This window comes from Ciona intestinalis, chromosome 9 (genome assembly GCF_000224145.3).
Source record: "Ciona intestinalis chromosome 9, KH, whole genome shotgun sequence".
NCBI classification, from domain to species: Eukaryota; Metazoa; Chordata; class Ascidiacea; order Phlebobranchia; family Cionidae; genus Ciona; species Ciona intestinalis.
The window spans coordinates 4,526,020-4,536,923 of NC_020174.2; the positions used below are offsets into that span (position 1 = coordinate 4,526,020).

Below are 10,904 nucleotides of genomic sequence, written 5' to 3' on the forward strand. Positions count from 1 at the left end.
AAAAGCCGTTGATTTTTTTTCTCACGCTTTGGGGGTCATGACCCGAAAATGCGGAAGTGGATCGCAAGAACTTTTTCTCATTCTTTTTCAGTGCGTCGGCCCCAAGACCGAAGCTACCTGCACATTGTCCATGTGAGCGAGCTCAAGGAGCGATAAATATGGTATGTTACACAATACAAATTGTTTAAAATGATTTTTTACAGTATATTTTATCACAAAGTATACGTCAATGTTTGTTTTATTCGCGCATTAAGCCGATTTAGTTGGATAAACGTGGCTGAAAAATACGTCATGAAAACGTCTGGACTGAAACAGTAGTTCTATCTCACACGTTTGTTTAATCTTCCATTTGTAGAGAAATTATTCATGCATATTTAAAATACTAATATTCCATAATTGTACAATTATTTAAAGTTAGACAGGTGAGCAGCAAGTTTATGCAGTTTGGTGAAAAAAGTTGATTTATGGAATTTTAACTCCGATCTCGCCTTCAAACATTTGGCTTTCATGTTGTCCTATACAGCTTTTATATTTGTTAATATAGCAGTGACAAAGTATTCTTAGTAGATAAAAACAGCCTAGAGACAAAGTTTGACTTATTGTTTATTTAGAAATTAGTTATAAAAGAAGATATTTTTCACTTTACAATCTTTGGGTATACTTGTGCATTACATTGAAAGTTACACATTTTTTAGGTGTAGGTTTATTGCGCATTCTTATTGGCAGCATGCTAAAAAAAGTTCAAAATAGTTCTGTTCTAAACAAAATAAATAGTCACAATTACAAACCTTATTGTTTATATTGGTGTAAACTGTAAACCACTCACTTATTCTCTATTTTATTTTCCAGGGATTTGTAAAAGTTGTAAAAAACAAAGCGTACTTCAAGCGGTACCAAGTAAAATATCGAAGACGACGGGAAGGCGTGACCGATTATTTTGCGAGAAAACGGCTCGTCGTTCAAGACCGCAACAAGTACAACACCCCTAAGTATCGCATGATCGTGAGGTTTACGAACAAGGACATTATTACTCAGGTAAGCTTGTGTGATTGTATGCAAGTCTGCAGAATATGATATTTCTTGACGAAATATTGCGTGTGGGAGACTTATTTTTTGCATGCACATATTCTATCAATAAGTATTGGTGTGCAAAGCATGTACATTTTCAAGCCACATTGGGACATCCAACTGTAGTACAGATTTGTTCATATTTAAATTTATTGATGTGAGCAACTATGGCAGACATAACTAAAAGTTTGTCAACAAAATCGTTTGTGCATCTTCATACTATAGGGGTGGTTACGGTGAAGTTACTACAATACCAAAAAATTTAATTGTTTCCAATAAAGGTGTTGGGGAGTAGTGAGCATGTATTGATTGAATTGTACGTTTGTAAATAACAGTTCGTGTTATTCTGAAATTTTTATTTTTTTGTACAGTATTTTTTTAACAGTATTTGTTGTGTAGAATAACCTACCTTTTGTGTCATTTTGTTTAACCTTTGTTAAATGGACTTTCCAATACTTAGCTACCCCCATATTGCAGATAGCGTACGCCCGAATTGAGGGAGATGTTGTCATATGCGCTGCATATGCACATGAACTTCCAAGGTACGGTGTCAAGGTCGGGTTGACCAACTACTCCGCTGCTTACTGCACTGGCTTGTTGTTGGCCAGGAGGGTAAGTGTCTTTACTTTTCCTCCACACTTTGTTATGCTGTAACAAGTTTTTTTGGTGTGTTTTGTAATATGCTGTGTTTCAAAACTTGGACTGTTTCTTCACTTTTTTAAATTACGGTTTTGTGATGTTATGTTTTTGTTGTGAAGTATCATTATGAAGACTTATGCGACTGAAAGCTAACTTTAGTAATTCAAACCTATTCCATAACCATAACGTACTATCACAGTTGCTTACCAAATTTGGATTGGATAAAATCTACGAAGGACAAACAGAGATTGATGGTGATGAATACAATGTTGAAGACATTGATGGCCAACCGGGTGCATTCAGGTGAACAATTGTCATGTTAACATATGCATCGGTGTCATGGTTACATTGGTGGGAATTGCTTTCATAAACATTCGATTTGTAAAGACACAAATTGAAAGTTTTAATACAAACTGGTTTACCCCCCCTTAAACCAAAATATACCTTGGGAATTTGGGATTATCCTGCTGCTACACAAGTACACAACTACCCATTTTAATTATTTTAGTGCATATTACTAACTAATATATAATGACAACGCTCTCATTTTACGTTTTTGATTCATTACGTCATTATATCAATCTAATATACCTTAAATGTAGTATTTATTGGGTATCTGATATATAACTATGAAACTTTATTATGCTTTCCAACAGAAATAACAGGCTGTATTATTAATATAACTTTGATCATTCTTCAGAGCATTCTTGGATATTGGTCTTGCCCGTACCACTACCGGTGCACGAATATTCGGTGCAATGAAGGGAGCTGCTGACGGTGGTCTCGACATTCCCCACTCAGTGAAAAGGTTCCCAGGTTACGATGCCGAGAGCAAGGAGTTCAATGCTGAGGTTCATCGTAACCACATCTTCGGACAACACGTCAGCGAGTACATGACAAGCTTGGAGGAATCGGATGAAGACGCTTTTAAACGTCAAGTAATTTAAACTGTTTTCTAACTTGAAATTGAAGCATTTTACTTTGAAGCAAGAAGCTATCTTTGTCCCAGATTACCAAGTGTTTTCTAACTGGAAAAAAGCTTGAAGCCGTTTCAAGAGTTTACTTACTTAAAAAACTTGAGCTTAATAAGATTTGTTAGGTCTGGCAGCAACAGTTCAATATATAGACAAGTTATTACTGCAATATGAGTAAGATGTTTAAGAAATGTTTCAGGAAATAATAGTTGAGAGTTGGATGTTAGGAGTTTATGGTAGTTGCAAGACCTTCATTTTTGCAGAACAAACTTAAATTTTATGAAAAAGTTGTGATATTATTAAATGTAGTTGATGGTTCTAATGTTGCATTATTTTCTTACCCAGTTCTCCCAGTACATTAAGAACGGGATTACAGCTGATGGGGTTGAAGAGATGTACAAGAAAGCGCACGCTTCTATTCGTGAAGACCCTACACCTAAAGCTAAGGTGGAAAAACAGGTCCCAAAGAAGAGGTATGATGCAAAATTATCTCAAAACCCAAAAGTATGGATTTCATGCCTTTTTCGTCGTTTCAGATGGAACCGCGCCAAGTTGACCAAGAGTCAACGAGAGGACCGTGTCCGACAAAAGAAGGCGTCATACCTTCGCGCAATTGGCGCAGGGGACAACTAAACTGGTTGCCGCATTGTTTGGTGACGTCATCACATATTATGACGTCATCAGTGACTCGCGGTGGAGGCGACCAGAATAAATTAAAAATCTTAACCTTGAATGGTCGTTTATTCACGAAACTGAGTACTAATACTAAACGTAAAGGATACTGCGGCATCACAAAGCTGTTATATAGTTCTAGATCCCAATCTCTTGGAAGGATTTACTGAATGGCTGTGAATTGCTTTGCGGGGAAGCTTTTGTTCTATAGTGGCTTAGTATTAAGGTTTCAGTCTTTGAAAATCTCCCCGACTGACATTTTTCTTTCAAATTCCCGTTTATGACGAGTTCTGACGTAACGGGCTTGTTTTGCTTCATTGAAAGCTTTTGTGAAATCTGGGAGTCGGTGAGCCATCCGAAGTCTAGCAAGTAAAGTTCAAATTAATTGCTTTTTTAAGCAAAGTATTTTTAACCGCGCGCTGTTATAGGTTGAATGCTAGTTCAGCGCAAAATTAGTTAACAGCGTTTTGTCAGGTTATGATTAAACTTAAATATCAAGAGAATGTATTTTTTAAAATTAACATAATTGGCATAGCCCACTGTCGATTAACGTGGAATGATTCCCATAGACACTTACTTTCCATAAGGAGCGTAAAGATCTGCGTCAAACACCAAATCCGAAGCTTTTTGTGTCTTGTTGGTCGATGATACAACACTGGTGCGTTTCTGTGAGTATACATTAGCGATGTTAACACATTTTCCACCAATACAGCATTACATATAGGCCTAACGTTTATTCGTCCTTTCACCTCGCATGGCTTGGTTGCGTCCACTTCCACAACTCGTTCCAATGACGTGACGTCATTTGGCGCCGGTGACGTCACCCGAGGGGATTTTTTTTCATCGCTTTGTTTTGGCAACGGTGGCAGCGTAGTAACATTGGGCGAATTGGGTTCATTTTCTTCTATGTTTGTGTCGTTGTTCACAAGCTCTTTGCGAAGGAAAGCTAGATGTCGCAGGTTCGGTGGTACAGTAGTTGAAACTGCAAACAAATTGTTTACAGCGTCAACTCTGCTAAAAACACGCGTAGTTTTATCTATTTACTCTTTTTAAAAGTGAAAAAAAATATAAGTGAAAACACAATTTCCCTTTATCTGATATCAAATTAAACGGGAAGAGAAGCTAATATTTCAGCAGAAAAAAACCTTTAAAATAAAAAACATCTTCTTACATCTTCGACGTGACGTGTTCTTTTCTTTCCATGTTTCCACTTTATCCTGCACCGTCTTGTTGTGTTTTTTCTGGTGTTTTAATTTCTTTTTCGCCTCATGTTCGGCTGCTTCGTTGTTTGACGTTTCGAAGTAACATCTAGAACGAAAAAAAAGTTTTTAGGGGATTTTGTTTCAACAACATATAAGTCCCTTGATAAGTAAAAAAGGTCTCTGAATACTCAAGATTCCAAAGGCATCACTTTTGGATTATGGGTTTAAACCAAAAGCGCAGCAGTAGGTAGGTAAACTCAGGCCAAGCTTGAACTTATAGGAAGTGTTGGTAAAAGTCCCAAACACGTGTTAACGTCTACACAGCCCAGTCATTTTCAAGTACGGAAAACAAACACTTACTCCAACGATTTCTCAATCTCCCGCACTGTTCTGTTGTGTGACTTGTGCGACCCTGGCGAGCTGTGGTAGCCGAAGTAATTTTTCCCGTAATCTAAAAATTTTTTGTTGAGTTAACTTGTATAGGATAGGATATACAGGTTTTGGATACACCATGCATGGCGCGGGTAAGTTTGGCATGCTACTCGAAAACAACTGACATGAAAATAGTGCGATTAATCAAACAATACAATGTAAAATTCTCAGCACATCAAAAAAAATATTCCCTCTCCAAAGACGCACAAGACAAACAAGCGACACTTTTGCTTCTCACCTCCAGCGGATTTAGGATTTTCTTTACTTTTATCTTCCCGTTCCCCATTTTCATCGTTGTGTTCGACTTCACCGGGATGTGCTTTGTGGATAATTCCTGCAACAACAATGCGGTTTGCAGAAGTGCTCTTGTCATAATAACGTTTGACGCTGGGACATGTTGAAACTCAGCTTAGTAAGCAAGAAAAAAAATCATGTGCTACAGCTGTATGTTACATACGCTTCACGAGCTGTGTTATATAAGTTGCTTGAGATTTGGTATTACCCTTGGCTACTAAACAATTTACTGATATGGGGTCATTCTGTTATCTGCCTCTACCGTTTTTGGAGTTTGCTTCTTTGGTAATTTTCTTGTATTCGAATTTTAGTCCCTGCAGTTCTCTTCTCAAAGACGCTTGCTCTCGTTTCATATTAGCGAGGTGGTATCTGAAAAAACACAATACTGTTAATAACCACCACTTTAATTCTTATCCACTTATTTTATTGATATGTTTTATCATGAGGTTTATCACTTAGGACATAGTGCTGGTAAATAAATTTTCCGTTTAATGGGAACGTTCACTCCGCACTCTGCCTACGTTATACAAAAGCGAACGAATTAGATTTTAGAATTCCATCGCTACCGTCAAGCGTGTTATTTATAACGGACATTTTAAACATATATAGTAGGGTTGGGGAAAATGGGACACCTTTAGCACATAATATCACAATATCCTGATCGTGTTTTAAACAATTAACAACGGTCTATCGGAGTCGTGAGGATGTAGTTTCATAATTATTTGAATGTTCTTTGTTTACTACTAAATGGGTCGAGAAAATCGAGTTAAAAGGTGTCCCATCTTCCCCCATACTACTGTATATATAGAGAAAAAATGTAATTAAAAAGTACCTATACGATTAAGTTACAAACGCGCAAGCGGGCACGACGTGTATACAACAGAACACACTTGTTTATGTGACTGTCGTTATCCAGCCACACGACGATAAATAAGTCACATGTATTCACTCGTTTATTTCAAGAACAATAATTTAAAGTCTATTCGTTTCTGATAAAGTTGTACGCGAACAATGAAACGACAGACCACCAACCGTTACCATAACGATTTGAATTGTGTACTCGCTTTATGAATAGGATGACTTTAGCAAATATTAGCTCACGGCTAACCACGAATAACGTGGTGTCATTCGAACAGCCCAAAAGTACGTCACAACAAAGCCACAAAAGTTTTCAAGTCAAACAATTTCCCAGCAAGGCCATTTCTTGTTAGTCGTTTATTTGATTTTCCCCGAAAGATAGGTTTTAAAACATCCTTTTAAAACTTACCTATTTACCCATTGAGTAGGCAATAAGTTAACTAGTTATTTTACAAGGTCTGGCGCATTAAAACAGGGATGTCAGTTTTGTTTAATTATGTACTCGTTTAATTACATTTACCAACAACGCTAAATTTTACAAGCTTAAACAATATCGTAAAATTGTTTCTGCTGTGTAAATCTACCAAAACTAAAAAACAACTTTTTACACAACATTTTACCTCATTTCGTCTTCTATTCCACCAGCTTCGTTAAACTTTCGGGCTAATCTTGCTTCAGCTCTTTTGCTGGACCTTCGTGCAGCGTCACTCCTACGGACGATGTCGTAATTCAGACCTTTCATTTTGATAATTTGTATTTCACCATATATTCTGTAAAGAATATAGAATATCATTTAGATAGCAGCAAAGTATATCCTACCCTTTTCACATATTGCCTACATTTGTTTTAAATGTGCGAACTCCCGATTTTACGTCCAGTTTTGACCAAGCTTGCGAATCAAACAGTTTTAAATAAGCTTGGCAGCGGTAACCAAATTACACGTTGATTGTACACCGCAGTATAATATCTAATCTATTTTCACGTTTGTGTGCTACGAACATACATTTAAAATTAGTTTTTGGAATTTGTTTGTTTATAACTAAGCTCACCACCAAAACTACTTGAACGTCTTTTATTGGTTATGTCTGTCTTAACTGTACAAGAATTTTTAAAGACCAAAACTAGCAAAAACTTTTAAAAATTGCGATGCTATTCTGTCTAAAAGTCATTTAAGTACTGGGTTTTCTCTCTGTCACATCGTATTCACTGGCCTGTCTCTTTCAATGGCACGTTTGGCCAGAATATTCGCACTGTTTGAATTGCCCTAACCGCTTTAGACACGCAGCAGGGAGTCTTCGACGTCACCAAGTCGTAAATTGAATTCCAGCGGATAAAAAAATTAAGAGAAGAGAACTTATTACATCATTTTGTTACTAACACAAAACTTTTCGAAAGCAAAATATGTACTAGGTTATTGCTTTAAATTCATCTGTCAGTCAGACATGTACCATTCGCGGTTTATTATTCCAGTCGTACAGCACGTATGATACCATGGTATGCGAGAACAAATGAAAGTTTCCAATACCACCTGTCAAAGCTTTCAGACACCCATGTTTCTGTAAATACTGGATTTATAGAAACAGCGCTGTTGTTGGTTCGTCGCCCGTGTATATGACCTACGCATTCTGTTGATTTACATGGCTAGAAGTCCCTACTCGAGATAAGAGAGCTAATAATAATAACGTCATGAGTAATTATAACTTCTGGGAAAATCAAACAACTTTAGATATGGTACTCAGTTCCAACGCTACATACAAGCATCCAGTTAAAAGCTAACTGGGTTGGCAACAAGCGGCGAGATCTTTATAAGCGGCCATGCTAATCGACATATCATGTGTCATATTTCCAAAACATGGTCGCTTTGTTATTTAGGTATCGGTTCAAAGGATTGTTTTTGAAATTTGATTACACTGTACGGTGTAAGCCCTTTGTTGTATTTCTTTTAAGGAGTCAGACGAGGTAAAGGGACATCAACAACGTTTAAAAACTTGGCGAGACCACGTACTAAAGAAAACAGCGTGCTTGAAGTCACATACGGTGTACCTCAGAGACACCTGGCACCCATGTTATTACCTATACGCGTGACGTGTAAAGAGAAAATTATCTGCTTTGTTACAAACAGTTTAAAGTTCGCATAATATGTTTTCTTCCGGTGCATATTGTTTACGAAACTTAACAATCCAAAATACATGGCGTATCGTAAACTTGTAGAAAAATTTTCATCTGGTTCATTTTGCCGTGGACACGCAAATAATCCCTTTCCTACGTTCTTGTCCTGAACTGTGGGCCCAATGCAAGTAATGCTGGTTGAAACAACCATGGCCCACTCAATACATGTATTGAGTAGGCCATGAAAACAACGTACCTGTTTTTAACATTCATTTCTCTCAAGGACAGATTTTAAGTCCCTCCCAATCAGGTAATGTTATTTTTCGTGTCTCTAAACAAAATTTCTCGTTCCAGGAACACTTCTTGTAGTGACCAGACTAAATTCTCGTATATGACAACTGGTTTACTTTTCATGAAGAAATTGCAAAAATGAAACAAAAACTGTGGCAGTAGCAGAACAAGTAAATGGTCAGACTTACATAAAAGTTTAATTTAAAACCGCAAAATTAAGACGGTAAGATGTGGTTAAGTAGGGCTTTTATTGGATAGAACAGTTCACTTTGTATTGTAGAAAGGTAAAGTCCATTAAAACAAAACAGTCGTGAATTTTTTTTTGAAATTTGAAATCCGTGCAAAAACTATTTTTTATAGTTTTTTTTTCAAAAATCGCTGTCCTCATCATCACTGTTAAAGATGTACTTCGTCTGTTTCCTCTGTCGCCCCGATGTGACTCTCTTCTGTACGGGTGTGTCCGGATCGCTGATGTTGAATTCTTCTCCATCTTCACTGTCAGACCAACTCTTCTTCTTCTTCGAAAACTTTGCTTTTTTTGAAGGAGATTTTTTGGGAGATCTTTTTGGTTTTGGAACTTTTTCTTCGTCACTGCCATCTTCATCTGAAAAGTCGACGCTCGAAATTGCCTTTCTCTTCACAGGAGCTTTCTTTTTCTTCTCTTTTCCTGCATCAGACTTCTGTACATTGGCAACTAAATAATGCAAAAAATGAAAATTAAATAAAATCTTAGATATATATTTAACACTAACTTAAAAAACATACCTTTTTAGTTAAATTTAATAAATTGTTTTTAGCAGTCTCAGAACAACACATCAGAAAAAGATAATTTTTTACCCTTCGATGGTTTAACTTCTTTTAAACTGTCACCATTCCCAGTTGGCTGTAGCTTCATTTTTCTCTTAAGTGGTTTCTTGGGCTGAAAAAATACTTTCAAAATTAGAAAATGTTAATGCAAAATTAGAAAATGTTAATGAGTAAAAAAATAAAAACTTTTTAAACCACTGTAGGCGACCCAATTAAATTAAAGGAAAATCCACTTTTGATTAAAACCTGAAGTTTAAGAAGTACAACCCTAACGTCTCAACTTATGCACCAAAAAAATACCATTATAACGAATGCAATTTTAACATTATTATTTTCTAATCTCTGTGGGTGAGGTCCTTGTCAAAGACTTTGAATTTAGACCACTTCCTAACCCCATCCACAATATACTTCCGGGCGTCGAGCATTGAACCGGGTACCTTTTGGTTACCCTCAAACCACTGAACCAGTGCGCTGGACTAATTCTATCAGTAACTTTAAAATCCATAAACTAACGTTCCCACCTCAACATCTGAGTCACCTGTCCCCATCATCAAATCAAACGCATCAACTTTTTTCTTTGTTTCACCAACATCCTCATCGGAGAATCTTTAAATAAATGAATGTTTTGATCAATATTTAAAAAAAAACATAAACTACGTCTCATATGATCAATATTAAAACATAAAAACTCTTTTTTAACAAACTTGTGAATAAACAAAGAAGTCAATCAATCTCACTCTTTAATCTCAAAATCTTCATCTTTTTCATCAACCTCTGCATCCACTTTCAAGTCTTCTTCATCAGAATTTAAATCAATTGTTGTTTTTACGACTAAGAAAAAAATGATATTTTAATCATTAGAACCCCTTTCTCTATTTTATTAAGTTTTTTTTACACTTTTTTATTTTGATTTTTTTATTCATTCTGATTGTTATTCACTTATGAATATGACTTGTATGGGACGTCAAAACTTTACTACAAAACAAATTGGCAAACAAGTAGTTTATAGACAGGCAGAAATATTTATACATGTTTCCCCCACATACTTTTCCCTTTTTTAAATAAAAAACTGAAGGTGTCTACAAAAAAAATTTGTAAAAGCTGTTTTCTTTTGTTTTTTAAAACACCCCCCAAAAAATATAAAACAACTTTATATTGTTAAAATGGCTTACTCGTTTTGACTGTGCGCTTTGGCTTTGCACGACTCAGCCCCAAATTATCCGAGTCATTGTCGCTTGCAGCAATTTTGAAATCGCTGTCGGAGCCCGAACCCCCCGATGAAGTTTTGCTCTTTGTGTTTGGTTTGAAGCCAAGAGTAGTTTGTTTGGTGCCAACTTTTACACCTGGATGGAATATTAAACGTTTCAGGTTAATATTACAATTATTGTTTTTTGCAAACCAGGTCTATCAAAGTGTAGGCTGTCGGCTCGTGTTACAAAATTTCAATATTTGAAAATAAATTATGAGCAATCTTTACAATGTATGTGTGTGATGTTGAATTGTAAATACTTTTACAATATCTGAAAACTGGTTAAATGCCAATCTACGCTACGTAAAC

At 36.2% G+C, this 10,904-nt stretch overlaps 3 protein-coding genes across 3 annotated transcripts in view; 1 reads left to right on the top strand and 2 right to left on the bottom strand.

The window, feature by feature from the left end:
* Window positions 1-46: 46 nt before the first annotated feature.
* On the top strand, window positions 47-3,414 carry LOC100186763 (60S ribosomal protein L5). The gene is made up of 7 exons (XM_002130120.5): window positions 47-161; window positions 850-1,035; window positions 1,546-1,680; window positions 1,907-2,010; window positions 2,408-2,645; window positions 3,027-3,154; window positions 3,218-3,414. The coding sequence occupies exons 1-7, from the start codon at window positions 159-161 to the stop codon at window positions 3,312-3,314; spliced, it is 891 nt and encodes a 296-aa protein (XP_002130156.1). The 5' UTR covers window positions 47-158; the 3' UTR covers window positions 3,315-3,414.
* Window positions 3,404-6,909, bottom strand: LOC100183521. Its single transcript, XM_002124363.5, has 8 exons — window positions 6,760-6,909; window positions 5,544-5,650; window positions 5,226-5,321; window positions 4,916-5,006; window positions 4,525-4,661; window positions 4,103-4,335; window positions 3,931-4,019; window positions 3,404-3,715 (listed from the first exon to the last, which is right to left on the bottom strand). Exons 1-8 carry the CDS (start codon window positions 6,879-6,881, stop codon window positions 3,583-3,585), a joined length of 1,008 nt encoding a protein of 335 aa, XP_002124399.4. The 5' UTR covers window positions 6,882-6,909; the 3' UTR covers window positions 3,404-3,582.
* Window positions 6,910-8,646: 1,737 nt separating this feature from the next.
* The window catches only part of ci-htf-1 (transcription factor), a 14,643-nt gene continuing 12,385 nt past the window's right edge, over window positions 8,647-10,904 (bottom strand). Inside the window, exons 32-36 of the mRNA NM_001047991.1 lie at window positions 10,519-10,689; window positions 10,084-10,177; window positions 9,868-9,952; window positions 9,377-9,458; window positions 8,647-9,233 (exon numbers count right to left, since the gene is read on the bottom strand). Coding sequence (NP_001041456.1) covers window positions 8,908-9,233; window positions 9,377-9,458; window positions 9,868-9,952; window positions 10,084-10,177; window positions 10,519-10,689 — 758 coding nt within the window. The 3' untranslated portion in view covers window positions 8,647-8,907. The remainder of the gene's footprint in view (window positions 9,234-9,376; window positions 9,459-9,867; window positions 9,953-10,083; window positions 10,178-10,518; window positions 10,690-10,904) is intronic.